At 40.2% G+C, this 22,704-nt stretch overlaps 2 protein-coding genes across 3 annotated transcripts in view; one reads left to right on the top strand and one right to left on the bottom strand.

The window, feature by feature from the left end:
• The first annotated feature begins 7,832 nt into the window (after nt 1-7,832).
• On the top strand, nt 7,833-13,421 carry dbx1b (developing brain homeobox 1b). Of its 2 annotated transcripts, XM_029759101.1 has the most exons (5): nt 7,833-8,916; nt 9,116-9,220; nt 10,939-10,971; nt 12,100-12,302; nt 12,471-13,421. In XM_029759101.1, exons 1-5 carry the CDS (start codon nt 8,550-8,552, stop codon nt 12,786-12,788), a joined length of 1,026 nt encoding a protein of 341 aa, XP_029614961.1. In that variant the 5' UTR covers nt 7,833-8,549; the 3' UTR covers nt 12,789-13,421. The 2 variants fall into 2 exon arrangements, with proteins under 2 accessions (XP_029614961.1, XP_029614963.1); XM_029759103.1 differs by lacking the exon at nt 10,939-10,971 and having other exon boundaries at nt 7,836-8,916.
• A 744-nt stretch (nt 13,422-14,165) lies between these two features.
• nav2b (neuron navigator 2b) overlaps nt 14,166-22,704 on the bottom strand; it is a 104,920-nt gene continuing 96,381 nt past the window's right edge. The window contains exons 25-36 of the mRNA XM_029759100.1: nt 22,020-22,173; nt 21,507-21,657; nt 21,263-21,360; nt 21,063-21,158; nt 20,619-20,787; nt 20,166-20,401; nt 19,709-19,863; nt 19,420-19,491; nt 18,966-19,162; nt 18,606-18,724; nt 16,538-16,741; nt 14,166-16,271 (exon numbers count right to left, since the gene is read on the bottom strand). Coding sequence (XP_029614960.1) covers nt 16,137-16,271; nt 16,538-16,741; nt 18,606-18,724; nt 18,966-19,162; nt 19,420-19,491; nt 19,709-19,863; nt 20,166-20,401; nt 20,619-20,787; nt 21,063-21,158; nt 21,263-21,360; nt 21,507-21,657; nt 22,020-22,173 — 1,786 coding nt within the window. The 3' untranslated portion in view covers nt 14,166-16,136. The remainder of the gene's footprint in view (nt 16,272-16,537; nt 16,742-18,605; nt 18,725-18,965; nt 19,163-19,419; nt 19,492-19,708; nt 19,864-20,165; nt 20,402-20,618; nt 20,788-21,062; nt 21,159-21,262; nt 21,361-21,506; nt 21,658-22,019; nt 22,174-22,704) is intronic.

Raw genomic sequence — 22,704 nt, 5'->3', positions numbered from 1 at the left:
GTTATTCATAACATTTGACCAGCATGGTAAATTCATCACTATGGTATGATGATATTTAAAGAATGTAAGAAACAGAGTCATACTTGGGCTGCCAACAAAGCATGGAATAGTCCTGTAAATGTTGGTATTTACTTTGTTTGTAAAGTATATTCTGTTTTGGAAAAGATTGTGGAAACAGGTGGAAAAAAATGTAGCTTGAAATATCTTCAAACATTTCCAGTAATTTAAATTCATGTTTACCCCTTGATTTAAAATAATGACTTCTAGAGTATCATAGAACGTTGGCCAAAAAGGAACAGCATATGCTGAAAATGATGTCTAATTTCATTCACAGAACCTGTCCTAGTATGGTGTCATGACAACAATGATATTCAATGGGGTAACCACATCAAAAGTTATTACACCTTTGATTCAGAAAACAAGGATACCAGCACAAGAGCAGCTTGGGATTGGAGATTTCTCCATATGTGGGTGGGGACGGGGGGCCAATATCACCCACCTCTTCAGGAAGTGTCCTGTGAAAGCCTAGAGTGGTGGGGAAGGGGCTCTCCGTGGCCCCGTGGAGTCCTCACAGCCAGCAGGCACTGCGGCTGGCAGCATTATGCCATTGAAGGAGGAGATCCAGGGCTGCCAGTCCCCTGCCGCTGTTCCCCCATGCCTTTCAACCCCGCTCCCTGCCACACAGAGAAGGATATTAGGATTAATCTTCCGACTGACATGCTGATATTAACACAATTTTTTTCTGCCTTTCCTCTCATTTGCTGTACATTTTGGGCTTGTTAAAAAGGAAAGGAGGGGCAGAGAACAAAATCTAAGTCTGAGCCATGGATTACTCCTAGAGAGGAGGGGCAGGTTCAAAGGGGGTTTTCTTGTGATGGGGACAGAAGGACAATCATTTTGGCAGAGAACAGTATGGTGTCAGGATCACTCTCTGTTGATGTGATCTGGGATATGTGGGTTCAAATTGCCACACAGGGAAAAAGAGAAGGGCTTTAGATAAACCCAGCCATTCGATAGGCCTGTCTGTCTGAAATGTTTGACTGAAATAATTATTTGATAAAGGTGTAGAATATTGAGGTAAAATATTTGCTCAGATCCACATAAATTATATCCAAATATCAGTCCAAATATTTTCTAAATGCACTAACTAATTTAGAATTGCATAGTAATGGAGTAAAGCAGGTTTAGGGAGCAGAACCAGAACTGGAAGTTTAAGTCCTGATCTGTGAGTCTTGACATAGATAGTTTAATGTCAGATAGACATATTGCTAGTTGTGGGGAGTGCAAAACCAAACAAAGTTAATTAAAACTTGTTTTGACCGTTATGTTGGCCATTGTTTTTTGTGTGTTTTTTTGTTGTTGTTTTTTTGCTTAATAACATGCATATCTTATCTATTTGCCATTCAACAATGTGGCTTTGAATGAGAATGAATGACATATATCACAAGATATTCTGTGAAGTTGTAGACTCACTTCCTGTTGCAATTCCCTTTCTATTTTTACACATGTGGATTAAGGACTGACCCTATTTCCTTATAACACGTATTAAGTTTGAATAATAACAAAAACACTTAACTCTATTAACCTAAAATAGCAGCAACTGTGTGAAAAATAACCAAATTTAACAAATAAAAAAAGTGAAGTAAAAAGTTTTTGTAAAGTAAACCATTGTTTAAAATGTTCAGCAAAAATAAGAAAAAAACTATAAGGTGTGAGAAACAAGCAATTGTTTGTGAAATGATATCATGTGAGAGTTCACACATCCTCAGACATATTACACTGTTGTTAAGCATTCTCTCCTTTGTCTTAACCTGACATGATTGCTCCTTTAGTGGGAAAAGTTACATGTCATTGTCTGGGATTTTACCTCTCCCTCACCTCCTTTTTGATTATCCCTGTGAGAAACCCTGTTCCTGTATAGTATACACTTTCAATTACACTTTACACTTAGGGGTCTAGGCCAGGGAACCATCAGAAAAAGACACACACAGACGTTGAAAAGGCAAAGGGCCTTTGCTGTTATGCAAATATATCAAACGGTAAACGGTTGAGTGAGAATTATATTTGAATTAAATGAGGCTTTGGCTTTCTATAACACTGAATTGCAAGGCAAAGTCTCAATACAGAATCCCCACGCCGCGGCCATGCATATTATGCACTTGACGAAATGTGAACTGACATAAATACCATGGCTCACTTTCAATCCGATTACTCGGCTAAACCACATCAATACCATCCAGCCAACAGGCGCTAGCGTCCCCCATTCAAGTGGCCAGAGAACAACCCCAGCTCCTCCTTGGTACACAAGCACTCTCGCTGCCACTGCAGAGCCCCCACGCTCAACCCATCAGCCAAACTCAATGGAGCCCTTTCGACAAGGTGCTTTCCTCAGCTCTCCAAGCTCAGGCCTAAAACAAAGCTAAAGATTGTGTCGATGTGCCCAAACTCCCACTGCAGCCCCGTCAGCCCATACAAGCACTCAGGTTTAAAAAAGACTATTCCCTCCAAGGACTCAGAGCTCTTTTTGTGTGCCATCGTATTGAGTAGGTTTTCCCAATGTGTCCCCATTATAACGATCAACAAGAATAATGCTCCAGGTTAGCATAACCGAGGGGTCATTTCTGGCAGCATTGATCGCTTGATAGCAACCAGACCATTATTTAAACTGGTGTTGACAACCACAAAGATTCCCCCTTTTGGGGATTTGTAGCAACGCTTGGGTTTTTCGTGGAGCACATTTTAACCAGAGGCGTTTACAAGATTTTTCTAAACAACCTGCCAGGTGCAGAGGCCTCCCTAAAGATCCAGCAATGCGGTGGAACGTTATGAGGCCCAATGAGATTAGAATGAGAATGAAATACATTTGCCACGTTGATGTTCCCTGAGCTCCCATGACCAATTTAGGACTAATGAGCATTCTATGAGTGCTTTCCAAAAGCCCAATGTTTTCAGCCATCCATTTTAATGAGAGAACAGAACCAGGTTTTGAATTGAAACGGTTATTTGAGCTAAGAGGAGGGTACAAAGACAATACAGAGGAAAATGTTTCCCATATACAGTTACTACCATGATGCACCACGAGCAAAAGCAAAGCCAGTAAAACTGATTGATAATTCTCATATATCATTAGTCAATAAGCAAATATGTTGTTGAATGATACTGTAGTTGAAAGACTTCTCTTTCATCTGGTCTCATTTGAGTGTTTAGTTCAGTGCTTTAAACATGATGTACCATACTACAACCAAACAGAGTAAAAGAACAGGTCCCACTTTATCTGGATAGTCCCATACAGATGGTCATACTATCAACAAACTATCTGTTGATAATCAACTGCTTGCTAAGGTTACGGTTAAGGTTAAGAATAAGGGTAAGGGTTGAGCTTAGGGTTAGGGTTAATTTCAGAGAGGATAAGGGTTACGGTTAGGGCTAGGGTTAGTGGATAGTTGTTGTTGACAGTTATCGAACAGATACTGAACAACTACAAACCATCTACTTGGGATTATCCAAACAACATGTTACCAAAGGAACAAAATAAATGGTTAGTTGGCACTTATAGACACATAGGTATCCACTGTTTAAGGGCTCCCGGGTGGCGCAGCAGTCTAAGGCACTGCATCTCAGAGGTGTCACTACAGACCCTGGTTCGATTCCAGGCTGCATCACAACTGGCCATGATTGGGAGTCCCATACAGCGGCATTGTAAATAATAATTTGTTCTTAACTGACTTGCCTCGTTAAATAAAGGTTAAATGCAAATATATTGTGCATGGTAAGATTACAATTCTATCCACAAAGGTGGGCATATCTGTTCCAAAACCTCTCAGTCCTCTGGAGTAGGTCAAAGGTTACAGTATCGTTTTTATCCTGGGCTATATCATATTCCTGACCAATGTTGCTAGAATATAGCATAGGTCTTATTTCCATTCCCCTGTGGAAGCATATAACATTTAATTGGTTGATAATTGTTGACAGCCTCCAACCAAAGTTGGGATTTTACCTTATATTTAAATATAATTAAGCCATCATGACAAGGTAAGATGCCCAATTTCCCATCATTGTAATCATGCAGCAGTCAAATAGACAAAGTGACGCTATGACAATATATTGATTCTGTGGTAAATATTTAGTAGTTAACCTGTAGTAGTTAACTAAGCAAAACATCATTATGAATCTATGACCAGACAAAGGATGGACTGACACTGGTGGGGGCTCAATAGAAACCCGTCATTAGCACAGATTGGCTGCCAAGTAAATTGGGGAACAGGTGCATTCAGAGCAACACACACTGAAACGCTTTGTCCGTGGACTTGTGCCTCTCTCCGTTTGAAAACGGGGGGTTATGTTTAATGCAAAGTTAATATCGATTTAATGCTTGTCAGAGCTCCTCTGTATCTTGGGCCATTCCTAATCCCTCCAATGTTCCGCAGTGGCCGGATCCTAGTCAGAAACAGCTGCTGAGCCAGACTTGAAGAGGGAGAGCACCACTCAAGAAGGCGGCATATAGAAGGTGTAAAGACCGTCCATCTCCAAGCAGCGTGTAAAATAAATAGACCATGTAAAAACAAAATTATAAATTGATGATTCCCTTTTAAATATATAACCAGTAACAACTTATTTTTTAACAGCATAACATTCAACGATGCTGTGGTAGGTCTATAGGCCAATTTCTCTGAATGTTGTTATAGTCTGCAATGAAATGATTATTATAGCTTTAAAGAAAAATAAATAGAATTGATCTTAATGCTAATGATGGGTCTATCTACAGTATCTGCTCACTAAATACAGTTAAATATATTGAATAGAATGGCAGAGTGGAAGTCAGGTAAAGAGTACAATACCTTAGGCAAAAAAACGAGGTTGCAAGAAGGCCATACATTTTGAATGAACATTTTCACAAATGTACGTCATTAACCTGAATATATAACAATGAATCTAGGAAACGGTTCAAATATTTTTCGGCAGTCTTACTGTATCTATCTACAGTATCATTATCATTTCAATTCACCCACCTCTTGTGTCTACGGACAAGGATGGGGTGGTGAGGGTGGGGATATAATATCGTAAAAATGTGTTTTAAATGTGTTTAATTCAGCGACCGACCAGCTGTTTCTCTAGTCTATATTTGGTAAAGAGAAAACAATCGTGTCAGGCTTGGAAAGCTAGTAGAAATTAGTTTCGGTCACTGGGGCTAAGCTATATTTCCTGCAAACCATCTGCTTGATTTGTACAATAGGGGGATTTTCGAAGGTTCCTGAAATAATAAAACGCTTTGAACTTAACAGTGATGTTTTTTTCTGTGAAGGTGGGTGCTGTGTTACTGTGTCTTAATATGGGCTCCCCAGGCGGGATATAAAATGCAAATCTAATGATCAATGCATTTTGTTAAAAATGTAATGATTTCACGGTTACGTAATTACTTGTCTGTTTACTCAGACATTAACTGTTTAAGCTAAGTGGCTTATATATATACACAAAACATGTCATTTGTAAAATGACCCTCTTCTCTAAGGAGTGTTTCTACGCATAATTTTTTTAATTCAAGAATGTTACAGTAATTAGTCTACTCAGCATATGACATTTTTTCTTTATTTCATAATTCAATATTTTACCTATAACAGGTAAGAGGCCTAAATACTGACACCATCTGAAAAGTGCTAGACAAGGCACGATGAATAGAGGCTATAGCATTAAAACTTGATATATAACCATCACACACCATGAAACTCACAACACAAACGTAGGCCTACAGTGTAGACTCTGTTCTGTCCTAATAAATACATTCTTCTATGGTCTGAAAAGATTGAGTAGGCTTCATTTGTATTTATGTGGAAGTTTTGCTAACGATGTCTTTACTGCCAGGGCTCTTTTGCATAAAATATCCACAGCCCAAATGAGATTCACCTATAAATAGCCTAAATAAACTCACTCGGCCATGCTTTGGGTAACATGCAAGACTGATGGATCAGATGGCTAATTGGAGCCTACTAATATGAGATCGTTTGTCAAATATATACAAAAATTATGACAATTCATTTTTGCGTTAGTAATGGAAATGGTTACCATGCATCTATGTTCATGGGAAGCGCCTGGCGCATAATTTCATGGAGATTTGCCTTCTGTGCCATCACTTAGGACACACGCGGGCTTACCTTCCCCGCACTTTCAAAGTAGAAGAGTTGACTCTCCAGAAAGAAATGTGAAGGTAACCACTTTAAAATGAATGGTTAGAAGAACAAAACAGAGAGAGCAGCGGTCAAACGCCATTAGTCACAGGTCTTAGCCAACAGGCCTCAGGATTCACCTCTCCTAGCCGATCACAGAAAAGAACTTCGAAATAGAATCTTCCTCAAAGAAACTCTTTTGTTCACTTTCCCCCCTGTTTTATAATCTATTTCATCAATGGGCGGTTATCATTTTCCTCCTGCGGTTTGCAACCTATCCTAAAAGTTTTTGCTTTGACATAGGCCTGCCTACTAGGCTACAATAAAATGAACCCATGTGTAGCGCTGCATGGGTCTGACCTAGCCCTCTAAACAATGCTTCTACGGTTTAAATGGCAGATACAGTGGAAAACAAACTTACTGATCTTGTAAAAAAATAAAAAAATAAAAAATCGGTAACACTATTTTAAGGGTCCATAATAAACCATTTATAAGGCATTTACAAACAGTTTGTTCACCATTTATTAATCCTTACTCCCACATTTGTAAATGTTAGTAAGCTAGTTATTCACATTGACATAGGCCTATGTATATATATATAAATCCTGTGTTGTGTGCTTCTTTTTTATCAGGTACTACTGGAATGTCTACAAATGGCATGGCCATATTTTGTTGAGCAATTTCACTGATCCCTCAAAACCTTTATAAAGTATTTATAAAGTATAAATAGCGTTAGCTTTAGATTAGGGACTCCAAAAAATACTTTACTAATGATTAATAAAGGATTTATAAATGTTGGAGTAATGATTAATAAATAGTTAACACACACTTTATAAATGCCTTTTAAATGGTTTGTTACGGAAACTTAAAATAAAGCGTTACCAAAAAAATCATGCCCTAAACTTTTATCTTTTAAAATGATGATAATAATAATAATAATACTAGTTTAATGACATCAATGTGAACTATAGCGGTCATACCACCAGGTTTATTTATGTTTTATTATTAGGCCTACATAACTAGGCCTATCATTCTTTTTTTTAATGAAATGTCTTAAAGTCACATGGTTCATTCTCAAACCTTAGGCTAAATAGCATTATAGTGACTGTAAAAATACATTAGGCATCTAATTGCAAGTAGGCCCATTGCGGATTTTTCTGCCCTGTTTTGGTCTTTCAAGAAATAGGACACACATTTCCAAGGCACACACTGACACACAACAGTTATTTTTGAATAAATGTAGTCATTAAATTCAAAACCGTTTTATCTATTGGTGTCTTACAGCACAAATGCACTTAAAGAATGAGACTCTAACCGCCCATTGAAATCAAACTGAATAATACGATTTTTTAGAAAGATTTGTGTCAGGGTAAGAAAGAAAAAACAGCTGAGGGTGACAGTTACTTCATGGATAAGTGGATAAGAGCGCAATGGCCAGAGCTGCACATTATTTTCAGCGGGACCAGCGACATGAAATGGTATCTCTCAGATTCACAGTTTTTAACACGCCAGATAAATATTCTGACATTAAAGCCTGTCTGATTTTCACAGAGAAAAACAGACTGGTACAGACGACATATTGTGCTCATAATATCCTACCCAATAGGCTATGCCACAAAAAAAATTTCAACTCCGTTTCAATGAGCTACGAGGGAAAATGGTCATACAAAACAATAAGCCTAATAATAATAATAATAATAATAATAACAACACTAGCCTAATTACAACAATATTTTGAATACAAGTGAATGCGGATAATATTTATAAATAATTACAATTATGGCATTTTACAATCAACTTTGGTGGTCATGTAAATTGTCTCACATTGCATCCTAATAGAAATTAGGCAATCACCATATTCTCACAGTTCCTCCCACAAGCCCGAAACTAACGACATTATGCTGTTATGTGCTCAAATGAATTTAATAGACACTTTTTATAAACCCTCTATTCACAGACAAACGTTGTTGGAGTCCTTTAAAAAATAGCCTTTAATTAGTCTCTGTGTTGCCACCGTTATCACAGTGAAAACTATACCAAGAAGTGGTCAGTGTGCAAAATTGATGACTACACTTTCTTTGTTAAAAGGACATTGTCTAGCGCTTGCTTATGAAGTCTAATCCAATCATAAATTGCTTCTTCGAACCAATCAGCAGGCACTGAATTTCCCCTGAAAGAAACTCACGTCGAGAACTTTGTTGAACTTCATTGTTTGACTGTCAGTTTCGAAAAGGCTTTGCTAACGGTCCACTATAAAAAGCTTCTTCTAAATGGAATGGTCAGAAGAGAACTGTGAGTCTTTCCACTTGGATCCTATAGGCGACGGAAACTCATTCAGTGAGAAAGGGCTCTTCACAATTACTTTTCCTTATCCACCCAAAAGGAGCAATGATGTTCCCTAGTGCACTTGCGGCTCCCGATATGTACCCCAGACTACTTCGACCGCCTGCGGCTCACTCTCTGCCCCAGTCCTTGCATTCAGCGTTCGCCGCCCACTCAAGCTTTTTGGTGGAGGACCTGTTGCGGATCAGCCGGCCAGTGAGCTACTTGCACCGGACGATCCCGTTACCCAGCGTGTCTCCAGCGGGATCAGGAGCCACCACGCTGACCTGCAGTCACCACACTGACCAAGCTGTCATCACCACTTCAGCACAGACAAGAACGGGTTCTCCTCAGAATTCACTCGCCATCAACAACGACCCTAACTATCTGAAGTTTGGAGTTACTGCCATCCTAGCACCAGAAACGAGAAACGGTGAGATTATTGGGAATGTATAGGCTAATATAAACTTCATTAGCATTTACAAACAGGACACCTGTTACGCAGGGATTTTAATTTGTGTAATGCATGGATCAAGATTATGAGGGTAGTGTCACAATATTTTAGGCCTATATGATTTGACAAAACGAAATGAGTCATTTAATTCAATGTTTTCTTTCATTTTGAATCACAGCATCGTGTACACCTTCAATGCATCATGCCATGCACGGGAAAACCTTCCCTCTGCCATATTTTGACGGATCGTTTCATCCCTTCCTCAGAGCATCCTATTTTCCAGGTAAATCCACTTAATAATCCGATGTCATGCTCCATGTATTCAGCTGATGTCGTTGTGCCTTAAAACAATCTGCCATTGACTAGTTGAATCTAGAGGCAATACAACCGTTAGTTCAGAGGTTGGAAGCCGAAGAACATCGTGGAATCAGTCTCGCCAATTTGATGCCCTATTTAGCAGAGGCAGGGACTGCTGACATTTTGCACCGGTTCCCCTAATCTACGAATTAGCCGCAATTGTCATGGTCTAAATTTGAGGCGGATCCCCTCTCACAAGGAAGCTGCTTGCGTCTCTTCATTGCTTCTCTTTCCCACCGAGCCAGTGCACTTAGTTACTGATAACTCACAAAGCTTTCAGCACCATGACTAATTGGTCAGCTCCCTCCGGCAGCCACACACATGCTGCTGATAGGCATTTACCAGTCATGGACTAATTCCCCATTAGGGGCTATTCATTATTTCAATATTCTCACAAGACCACATAGAGGGTTATGCATGTTTATGGATCGTGCTGACGTGAGAAATCTAAAGTTAGCTAACAATACAGTGGCTTGCGAAAGTATTCACCCCCTTGGCATTTTTCCTATTTTGTTTCCTTACAACCTGGAACCTGGTTTGTATCATTTGATTTACACAACATGCCTACCACTTTGAAGATGCAATTTTGTTTTATTGTGAAACAAACAAGAAATAAGACAACCCCTCCCCCCAAAGTCAATATTTTGTAGAGCCACCTTTTGCAGCAATTACAGCTGCAAGTCTCTTGGGGTATATGAGCTTGGCACATCTAGCCACTGGGATTTTTGCCCATTCTTCAAGGCAAAACTGCTCCAGCTCCTTCAAGTTGGATGGGTTCCGCTGGTGTACAGCAATTTTTAAGTCATACCACAGATTCTCAATTGGATTGAGGTCTGGGCTTTGACTAGGCCATTCCAAGACATTTAAATGTTTCCCCTTACTCCACCCGAGTGTTGCTTTAGCAGTATGCTTAGGGTCATTGTCCTGCTGGAAGGTGAACCTCCACCCCAGTCTCAAATCTCTGGAAGACTGAAACAGGTTTCCCTCAAGAATTTCCCTGTATTTAGCGCCATCCATCATTCTGTCAATTCTGACCAGTTTCCCAGTCCCTGCCGATGAAAAATATGGGGATGGTTTTCTCGGGGTGATGAGAGGTGTTGGGTTTGCACCAGACATAGCATTTTCCTTGATGGCCAAAAATCTAAAATGTAGTCTGATCTGACCAGAGTACCTTCTTCCATAAGTTTGGGGAGTCTCCCACATGCCTTTTGCCGAACACCAAACGTGTTTGCATATTTTTTTCTTCAAACAATGGCTTTTTCTGGCTACTCTTCTGTAAAGCCCAGCTCTGTGGAGTGTATGGATTAAAGTGGTCCTCGGGACAGATACTCCAATCTCCGCTGTGGAGCTTTGCAGCTCCTTCAAGGTTATCTTTGGTCTCTTTGTTGCCTCTCTGATTAATGCCCTCCTTGCCTGGTCTGTGAGTTTTGGTGGGTGGCCCTCTCTTGGCAGGTTTGTTGTGGTGCCATATTCTTTCCATTTTTTAATAATGGATTTAATGATGTTCCGTGTGATGTTCAAAGTTTCTGATATTTTTTTATAACGCAACCCTGATCTGTACTTCTCCACAACTTTGTTCCTGACCTGTTTGGAGAGCTCCTTGGTCTTCATGGTGCTGCTTGCTTGGTGGTACCCCTTGCTTAGTGGTGTTGCAGACTCTAGGGCCTTTCAGAACAGGTGTGTATATATACTGAGATCATGTGACAGATCATGTGACACTTAGATTGCACACAGGTGGACTTTATGTAACTAATTATGTGACTTCTGAAGGTAATTGGTTGCACCAGATCTTATTTAGGGGCTTCATAGCAAAGGTGGTGAATACATATGCACGCACCACTTTACCGTTTTTTATAATTTTTTTTAACAAGTAATTTTTGCAATTTCACTTCACCAATTTGGACTATTTTGTGTATGTCCATTAAATGAAATCTAAATAAAAATCTATTTAAATTACATGTTTTAATGCAACAAAATAGGAAAAACGCCAAGGGGGATGAATACTTTTTCAAGGCACTGTAGATAGCACAGTAGCCTGGAGTCGTGCAAGTAAAATCTAATGATAGGCTATGGGCCCGTCTAATGCTACAGTGCTCTCTGTTATACAGTATATTTCAAGATTAAGAATATAGGCTTATTATTTCACGAAGTTATAGTGAATTCACACATAAATTGTCTTTCGAATAGCCAACAATAAAGACGATGAAAATAATCTAAAATGGATAAGGTGCAGATCTGGATTTAGAGACAGATTCTTTTGAGAGCAACAAAACAACTTCAGCCTCATAGCTTTTCGTATTTAATGAAAAGGATGTGTGGCAAAAATAGGGCCCAGCCATCAGTATTCTCCAAATGATCTTGGCATGCAGACAGTTGTGATTAGTTTGAAAGTGTAGATCTCTTTTGTTGCAGTAATATATGGCTTTAGCGGCCTGTCCTAAGCCTTTTTTCAGTTAGTTCATTACTACACAATTACCGTTCACGCTTCATTAGCTACTCTATCTTTCATTGGGGCTTTCAAAAGGGATACTCTGCCTTTTTACCATACCAATGCTATAAGGGACCAAGCAATGTGCTAATTAGCTGCTTCGTGCCAATTCACTCAAACGGACTGCATTTCGGATCTTAAAGAGAGACTGGTTTAAACTACGAAATAATTATCTTATATGCACCTTTAACCCCTCCACCCACTCGCTGAAGAAAAGGCCAGGCTAGCCTACTTTCACATTCACTTAGCCTATGTGTGTATTTTCTTGACTGACATGATGCAATGCTAATGGTATGTTGTTTTGAAAAATATTTTAGCATCGTCTTCAGTGGTTCCTATCCCTGGTACCTTTTCATGGCCGCTGGCTGCAAGAGGAAAGCCCAGGAGGGGGATGCTCCGACGGGCAGTGTTCTCTGATGTCCAGCGCAAAGCCCTGGAGAAAATGTTTCAGAAACAGAAATACATCAGCAAACCAGACAGAAAGAAGCTGGCTGCAAAACTTGGGCTAAAAGACTCACAGGTAAAAATTAAAAAGTGAATAGTCATTTAGGCCCAGATCAATACAAAACATAATCTTAATATAGGCTAGGCCTATTTTGGGATTATTACTGGTATGTTATACTATTGTTATTAGAATCAACCATTAGGCCTATTAGATAGCCTAATAATATTTAATGTATTTTTCAAGGTGAAAATATGGTTCCAAAACCGAAGAATGAAATGGCGCAATTCCAAAGAGAGGGAGTTGTTGTCATCCGGAGGTTGCCGGGAACAAACCCTTCCAACTAAAATGAACCCCCACCCGGACCTCAGTGACGTCGGGAAGAAGTCCTGCGAGGAGGAGGTGGATGCGTTCAGGCGGGACAGCCCGCGCTCAGCCTTCTGCCACTCTCCATCAGAGCGCGAACTTTTGAACAGTGTGGAGTCGCACCTCTCTTCGCCTTCCAACTCCAGCAAGCACTCCGACTTCTCAGAATCAGAGGATGAAGAGATTACAGTGTCTTAGTTGTGCATCACACATACATTATGCTTATATAAAGTTGTTTAAACACATACTGTATATTGTCACATATATTGTATATAGACATTATTACCCAAATGAGACCCATGCATTCTTTAATTTGAACACATAGCCTATTTGTCTGTGATACAACCAATTCTCCTATATGTTAAATGTAGGGGGTCATATTGGTTGTGGCAGATATTTGGTACTTATCGAGCAAATTTGACTTATTTTTGCAGCTTTTACCCTTTGTACCATATTTTGTACAATATTTTGTAAGGGGCATTTTATACCAAGATGATTATACCTGACTACAATGCTATTACATTAGATGCAATGTCTTTAATCTATGTTCAATGTATAACTTAAAAATACATATATTATTTGTATGCTTTGTTTAAATGTTTGTATTTTGAGAGTATTTTTTTCAAATAAAACTAGAAAATGTAAAGAACAACTTCTGCTTTCTTGACAATGGTCCAACAAAACACAATAACACTTAATAAATAATTACTGAATGTCAATAGGATTCATTATATTTCTACTACAAAAAGAAGACAATGATAGATGAGGTGTGTCACTGCTGTTCTAATATGAAAGACAGGTCAGTATGAAAGAATGCATTGTCTTCCATTGTCTTAAAACTGACAATGAAAAAGTGCAGTCACTGTGGCCCTCCATTCTGGTTGTACACATTTCTACTGTACAGATGGCAGGTATAGGGGTATACGGGGGTATAGACCAGAGGACATACCAGTCACATAGGTAGCCTAAATAATGACAGAAAATTACATAGGTAGCCTAAATAATGACAGAAAATTACATAGGTAGCCTAAATAATGACAGAAAATTACATAGGTAGCCTAAATAATGACAGAAAATTACATATGTAGCCTAAATAATGACAGAAAATTACATAGGTAGCCTAAATAATGACAGAAAATTACATATGTAGCCTAAATAATGACAGAAAATTACATAGGTAGCCTAAATAATGACAGAAAATTACATATGTAGCCTAAATAATGACAGAAAATTACATAGGTAGCCTAAATAATGACAGAAAATTACATAGGTAGCCTAAATAATGACAGAAAATTACATAGGTAGCCTAAATAATGACAGAAAATTACATAGGTAGCCTAAATAATGACAGAAAATTACATAGGTAGCCTAAATAATGACAGAAAATTACATAGGTAGCCTAAATAATAACAGAAAATTGAGACAGAGTTGAGACAATGGAACTGGGCTTAACACACTGAACATTGCTAAACAATATTTAAAACCACATGAGGTCAAATAAAACTTTTTGCATTTAAAATAACTTACACTGATTTAGAGGATTTCTCTGAATACAAAAAAATGAAAAGTACAGTATCGTGACCAGATTTATTCTCACAGTCTTATGATATTTCACATCTATTATTGACAACATACAATCTATAGAGTAAACCAAACTGTACACAAATTACTACTCTCTATTTCTGTACAAGATTTCTAGAAAATGTTTTCAAAACGTGGTATTCATATAAAATATTTACATCTTTACATAAAAAATTTTACATAAGCAAAATGTACATATCAAATAATTATGAAACATTACTAACAACTAGATCCAATAGCACACCTTTTTCACAACATTCCAACATCCAAACTTTGTGGGAAAAAGAAAAGAAAAACAAAGATTTTCTATTTGTGCTTGCATCACCCTTTACAATCCAGTAAGATATGGTTGTGAAAATACAAACATCACAAAAATATTCACAGATCAATGTACTTACAATACAACTCTTGACAATACGTAAAAATGGAAGTGAATTTTTGTTTTGGCTTTAGTCTAAAATCCCAAATGAAATTTGCATAGCATTTGTTTCCAAGAACACTCAGAGGATGAACAGCAACAACACTGGCAGATAATGGGGACCTTGTGAGGGGGAGCAACAAAAGTGCTACCTTGTAGTAGCATAAGCCACTCTGAAAAAACTCAATTTTATGAGGGAATAAATCCTAGTCACTCCAATACAGCAACACTGAGGATCCCATTAACACTTGATGCAAATGGCCCTGGCGCTAATTCTCCAGAGTGAACGACTAGACACGCCAGCCTCTGTCTCAAAGCCATGCAGTCGCTCTGATCCTTTTCTAGACTGGGACCTTTCAGATGTGGGTCTACATGTCCAAAGTGCCTCTATAAGAGAAACGCTGGGTTGAAACATTTCATGCAGGGATTGCGCTCCGTTTTGAGCTGAACAAAAGACAAACAAGCACTGTTGGGATACTGTTTGAAACGCTCATGAGGTAATATAAAAAAAACATTTTCTGTCAATAAGTTCACATTTTCCCAAGCAGAGCACCAAAAATCCTAGAAGTATCACTGATTTAAAAAAAATCCCTAACAAAAGCCTAGACCTATTTTCTGCCCGCTAGGTGCACAGAAAGGATGTGTTTTCATCAAAGTCTGAACAAGCTAGCAGCCAGCACCTAAACTCTGCACAGACTATAGAAATCATGTTCATTAAAGGCATGCTACCGTTGTTATAAAAGTAGCAAGGCATCATTTGAAAGTTAAGCATAAAAAATATGTCCACCATGGTGTGTGCCTCTCCACTAAGAAAATGCACACAGGTCAAGCTCTATGCAGCTGAGTGAATGTATATCCAGTTATTGCTACTCAATTTGGACCACATAAGCTATAGTCTAGGTTAGGTCACAGTCAAGGCAACCGGTTTGACGTCTCATAAGCTCTGTCATTTATTTATATAGTTGACTGTCTTTGCCTGTGATTGTAAACAGACTCATAATAAACACTGGAAATAGTAGAGTACTGAGTTGAAATTATTCAGGTTATTGAACTTTGACTGGGATTTTCATCTTGGGTTACCAGCACCCAGTATGGCCCAAGGCTATTAAATTCCAGTCCTGGAGGGGCAAAACATTTATTTATTTTTTGTTTCTACCTGGTAGTTAATTGTATTCAAGTGGTTTCCAGATCTGAATTAGAAGGAAAGGATAAAAATAACAGAAGTATTTCATCCCTTCAGGACCGGAATTTAATAGCCCTGTAAGGCCTACACTCTTAGGAAAAAAAGGTGCCATCTAGAACCTAAAAGGGTTCTTCTGTTGTCCCCATAGGAGAACCCTTTGAAGAACCCTTTTTGGAAAGTAGTGAGTTCCCACTATTATGTAATATGTCTGCCTAAAGATATGAAATCACAGAGGTCCAAATTCTAACTTCAAATACATAACCTCATATCAGTCTCCCATTGATGTCAATGGATGATTAACACAAAGGTATCTCAAGTTAGGATGTGTCCCAGCCACAGTGAGTATTATCTGACCCAGTGAGACTCATAGTGTGGACTCCAGTGATAAGTCCAGCACGGTGTTGTCATGGTGATCCTGGTTGCTGTTGGAGTCGCTGTCGTAGCTCTGAGTGCTGGCGGAGCAGTGGGCCGCTTCCTTTAGCTTCATCAGCATGTTCATCTGTGGAGATTAGAGGTCAGAGGTCAGATAGGTTGTCACCTACATAAAGACACCGATGCTAACCATAAAAGCATCAATAGGATAGTAGATAGTCTTTAAAAGCACCGTAATGAAAGACTTTGATCTTGGATACAAACATCAAGTGAAACCTTTATCCATACAGACCACTGGTAACAGACTTTCTTGAATATTTCCAAATCTAACTGATATTTGGGATAAAGATTGTCAGAAAGGCTATCATGAGGTAGGGATTATAATTCACTTACCAGGGGGTCTCCGTTAGTGTCTCCCTGGGGAAGCTGCTTGCTGGGACAGCCGTCTTTGGAGATGGAGTATCCATCGAATCCCACGTCCACTGGCCGGAGCTTCAGCAGCTGGGTCCATTCGTGCTGCAGGGAGCTGGCTGCCCAGGGATAGCTCTCCATCACCCACTGTGCTGGGTCCTCCCATGGAGCTCTCCTCCCATACAGCTAGGAGACAGACAGGTCGACAGACAGAGACGACTCGGTTAGAATCATGCGATCAGTGATTTTCCTTAAAAACAGTATATATACACACAGTACCAGTCAAAAGTTAGGACACACCTACTCCTTCAAGGGTTTTTCTTTATTTGTACTATTTTCTACATTGTAGAATAATAGTAAAGACATCAAAACTACGAAATAACACATATGGAATCATGTAGTAACCAAAAAAGTGTTAAACAAAATTTTTTATTTTAGATTCTTCAAATAGACACCCTCCCCTTGATGATAGCTTTGCACGCTTTTAGCATTCTCTCAACCAGCTTCACCTGGAATGCTTTTCCAACAGCCTTGAAGGAGTTCCCACATATGCGGAGCACTTGTTGGCTGCTTTTCCTTCACACTACGGTCCAACTCATCCCAAACCATCTCAATTGGGTTGAGGTAGGTTGATTGTGGAGGCCAGGTCATCTGATGCAGCACTTCATCACTCTCATTCTTGGTCAAATAGCCCTTACATAGCCTGGAGGTGTGTTGGGTCATTGTCCTGTTGAACAACAAATTAAAGTCCCACTAAGCCCAAACCAGATGGGATGGCGTATTGCTGCATAATGCTATGGTAGCCATGCTGGTTAAGTGTGCCTTGAACTCTAAATAAATCACTGACAGTGTCACCAGCAAAGCACCCCCACACCATCACACCACCTCCTCCATGCTTCATGGTGGGAACCACACATGTGGAGATCATCCGTTCACCTATTCTGCTTCTCACAAAGACACGGCGGTTGGAACCAAAAATATCACATTTGCATTCATTAGACCAAAGGATAGATTTCCACAGGTCTAATGTCCATTCTTGTGTTTCTTGGCCCAAGCAAGTCTCTTCTTATTATTGGTGTCCTTTAGTAGTGGTTTCTTTGCAGAAATTCGACCATGAAGGGCTGATTCACGCAGTCTCTGAACAGTTGATGTTGAGATGTGTCTGTTACTTGAACTCTGTGAAGCATTTATTTGGGCTGCAATTTCTGAGGCTGGTAACTCGAATGAACTTATCCTCTGCAGCAGAGGTAACTCTGGGTCATTCTTTCCTGTTGCGGTCCTCATTGAGAGCCAGTTTCATCATAGCGCTTGATGGTTTTTGCTACTGCACTTGAAGAAACTTTCAAAGTTCTTGACATTTTCCAGATTGACTGACCTTCATGTCTTAAAGTAATGATGGACTGTACTTTCGCTTTGCTTATTTGAGCTGTTCTTGCCATAATATCTTCTGTATACCACCCCTACCTTGTCACAACATAACTGACTGGCTCAAACGCATTAAGAAGGAAAGAAATTCCACAAATTAACTTTTAACAAGGCACACCTGTTAATTGAAATGCATTCCAGGAAGCTGGTTGAGAGAATGCCAAGAGTGTGCAAAGCTGTCATCAAGGCAAAGGGTGGCTACTTTGAAGAATCTCAAATATAAAATATATTTTGATTTGTTTAACACTTTTTTGGTTTCTACATGATTCCATATGTGTTATTTCATAGATTTGATGTCTTTACTATTATTCTACAATGTAGAAAATAGTAAAAATAAAGAAAAACCTTTGAATGAGTAGGTAGGTCTAAACTTTGACTGGTACTGTATATATATATATATATATATATATATATATATATATATATATATATATATATATATATATATATATATATATATATATATATATATATGTGTGTGTGTGTGTGGGGGGCTTATTATATACATGCATGTATTGCATCTCTCTGTGTAGGTGTGTTAGTTACTAACCATCATTCAGAGGCCTTGTTCTACTGCAAATATGAATTGATGCCACATTTCCAGCGTTATGTCATTTTACAGTACCTGTAGCCCCTCTCGGATAGCCTCCAGCATGTAGGGAATGATGGAATAGTTCCACAGATCTGTGAACCACACTCTGGATCCCTCCACATCCATGGGGCAGGACAGGAAGAGGCGGGGCCCTGGGAGGAAGATAGAGAGACAAATGTCAACAAAACATCTCTTTCATTCAATAGAACCTTCAATCTTGTCCCATATATGTTTTCTATATTGACAAATTTCAGATAGACAATAGAAAAGCATGCATTCATTCAGGCACAGTTAAATATCTATTCATCCATCTCTTACGTCATAATGTAAAACAACTTGGCCAGATAATGTTGGAAAAAAAGAAAAGAAAATGTGATTTTTAGTGGATCTTACCGATGGTGACGTCCGAGGAGCTGTGGGACTCCAGGAAGCGGTTGAGGTGATGCCAGACAGTAGGGATCCACTCGATGATCCTCACCAGCTCTGCATTGCGCTGTCGGCTGCTGATCTCTGTCTCCATCAGCCTCCTCCTCAGGAACCGACCCAGGAAGCCCTTCACTGGTTCAGTATGGTTGGCACACAGCACCCACCTAGACAGGACACCCACACAGGAACCAGACAACAGTGTAGAGGATGATCAGTTACTGTTCAAATAGACCTCTTATCAGGTTAGGCAGAGAACAGAGATATCAATCCATCCATTTATAAATACTGCCCTCTTGTGGGGTCTACATGACAAGTCACACAAATACAATTTTACATTTCAGAATAGAGATGACATCATACCACATTAATTGTTTACTGAAAAAATACAGTAACACATAAGAAATGATAGGATATGATGTACTTGAAGTTATGATGAAGCTGGAGGTTGGGAGTGGTCGATGTAGCCTGATTCATTGTTCCAATGATATAAGGACTGTGAAAAAACAAGTAATTGAGGATTTAGGAGTGTCACACAAATACAAATGTTTTTATGTGTGTGTGTATGTGTGTGTGTGTGTGTATATGTATGTGTGTGTGTGTGTGTGTGTGTGTGTGTGTGTGTGTGTGTGTGTGTGTGTGTGTGTGTGTGTGTGTGTGTGTGTGTGTGTGTGTGTGTGTGTGTGTGTGTGTGTGTGTGTGTGTGTACTGACCAGTGGTGGTGCTTGCAGCTGAGCAGGCCATTGAAGACCTCTCCCAGGGAGCTGCTGCGGTGCAGGTTGTCCAGTATGACCACCAGGGGCATGTTCCCCCCATGACTCGTACTATTACACTGGTCAGCCAGGTTAGACAGGTACTGACACAGCTCCTGGACACCAGCAACAGACAGACTACAGAGTTGAACATTTCCACATTAACCACACAATGATTCCCCATACAGCCTCTAAAATACAACAGATACATTACTAATGACATATCAAACATGTTTTCCAATTACTGTATCCTCCAACAGTTCAAATGTAAGGAGGAATAAGCATTTCCATTTGGTAATGTCCTCTCTCATATAGCTATACTCATTAGGGTTAGATTCTGGCACCTCTGCTCTCATACAGAAAGTGTCCCATGGTAAAGGTTATTCCTACATATGAGTCATGATAGTGTTTGACAGACCTTGCTTGACTTGTGGTCTACGTTGAACGTGGCAATGGTCCCATCGGTGACCTCTCTCCCCTCCCTCAGCACCATGTGTTCGGCCAACCGGCTGGCCAGGAAGCTCTTCCCAGTGCCGCTGGGGCCAGACAGGATGATCCTGCCGTGGTCATGCAGCTGGGACACGTAGCGCTGCAGCAGGGGCTTGGGAATCAGTGTGTCGAATACCAGGCTGTCCAGGCTGTGCTCACACACACCTGCAGGCAGGTGGAAGCACAGGACACATATACGTTAAAAGGATACTAAACTTTTTTTTTAAATTCACTTAATTGTTTTGTTATTCGCTGATCCAGACAGCTTTTAATTACAGGGCTCAGATTTATTTAAATAGTGACTACTAGCAAAAACAACGGGAGTGATAGGGGGATAGTTCTCATTTTCTAAATTTGCACAGAGGTCCATTCTTGTCCATACCTTTGAGGGAGACAGAGATGGTGTCACTATCTCCAACAAGGTATCCACAGGGCAGGAGTTCAGGGGTATCAGCCCCACTGGTGCGATGGATGTCCCCGATGCTATAGCCCAGGACACTGTCTGAGTTTAGACCCAGCTGGCTGACTGGTTCCACATGGATGATGTACTCCTGCAGGACCAGGGACCAATCACAAATCAGAATCAAGACAAGGGACCAATCACACATCAGCTACAAGAGCAGGGACTAATCACATCCTCAGATACAGGACCAGGGACCAATCACATTATCAGATACAGGACCTGGGACCAATGACATTATCAGATACAAGACCAGGGACCAATTAAAAAATCACATACAGGAACAGGGACCAATTAAATAATCAGATACAGAAACAGGGACCAATCACACATCAAATACAGAGTTTTTAGTGCCTGTTGATTTACCTTGAAGAGACGTCTGACCACCCCATCAAGCACATCCCACTTAGTTTTCCCACTGACACCAATGCAACCAATCAGGAACTGACGAGGTCTACGGTCCTATAAAATAAGATACGATATTAAGGACAAATATGGGCACAGTCATACATTATTTGGTCGCCATTGTAATGTTTTGTGACTTGGAAATGTAAGAAGTTTGGTACCTCTTTCCACTTGGTGTCCTCATCCAGAGTTACGACCACCTTGACGTGTTGTCCTTCTTTCCGTGAGCTACCGTCCCCGTTGTCCTCCAACAGCATGTCTACAGAGACAGGGACATAGATGTTGACTACTGCAAACCGGACTACAAACAATCACACACACACATAAACACGCACAGAGACTAAAACATGCAGGCACGCGCGCACACACACACACACACACACACACACACACACACACTCTTACCGAGGCTGGTGGACTCTGTTAGGGCGAGGCCGTGCTTTGACTGGCCAGCTGAGGGTGAGGCCACTGAGGCCTGTGATGCTGCTCTGCTGCAGCAGCCCTGACTCTCCATCTTCAAGCAGTGATTCTCGGTCTTCAGCCTCTCTATCTCACCCTGAGGACAGGTCAGAACACACCAGGTCAGAACACAGCTCAAGAGCATCAAGTGCTTTGTGATGGCCAATGTTTGAGTGGTCATTTATAGGGTGTGGAGTTTTCCCCAGGTCACAAGATCAGGGAAAACTCCAGGCCCTCATCATTACATTTACATTTTAGTCATTTAGCAGATGCTCTTATCCAGAGCGACTTACAGTAGTGAATGCATACATTTCATATTATTATTTTTTTTTTTTCTGTGCTGGCCCCCCGTGGGAATCGAACCCACAACCCTGGTGTTGCAAACACCATGCTCTACCAACTGAGCTACAGGACCATATGACCAATGTCCTATGTCATTGGTCATATGGTCATCCTCACCTGCATGCGGTTCATGGACTCCCTGAGCTGGTCCAGCTGGTGGGCGGAGCTGAGGGCCTCCAGGCGTATGTCAGTCAGCTTCATCTCCTTGTCTCGGAGCTCACTGCGGAGCCCCATCACCTTCTCCGCCTCGCTGTCTGTGTACTCTGAGATCCTGCAGACAAGACATAGACAGTTTGGTCAGTTCAGGGTTATACAGAAGGCCAGTCCTCAAGAGCACATCCCCAGAAAATCCCATGAAGCACATTCTCTTGCAGACAATTATCAGACAATTATCCTTTTCATACAGTGATCAAAAGCTCAGTAACATGCTATAGAAGTACATGTTTTGTCACTGCCAAGAAATATTGTTGCTTATTCCAAGTTAATCCAGAGGCACTGAATCACTGTGTTGTAGATAGGGGTCCAGGCAATCAGGCAATAGTAAACAGGACAAGATCAAGGTCCTGTGAAGGATGTGTGATTGGCTCCTTCATTCTAGTTTCAATAGCACAACAGGCATGAGTGATGAAGTTGAGATGAATTGGTTAGATAATCACTTGGTGCATCAAGGCCATTTGTTAGGATTATCCATCATCAGAACTGATCATAAAGTGAATGGGGGTTTACAGATGTTATTCACACTCTATTACCGAGCCAGAGACCCAGTCCTCAACACCCCAGTGCTACCACCCCGGCCACGCCC

This window comes from Salmo trutta, chromosome 7 (genome assembly GCF_901001165.1).
Source record: "Salmo trutta chromosome 7, fSalTru1.1, whole genome shotgun sequence".
NCBI lineage: Eukaryota > Metazoa > Chordata > Actinopteri > Salmoniformes > Salmonidae > Salmo > Salmo trutta.
Note: the sequence above shows the minus strand (reverse complement) of the source record. Positions and strands in the feature narration are given on the sequence as shown.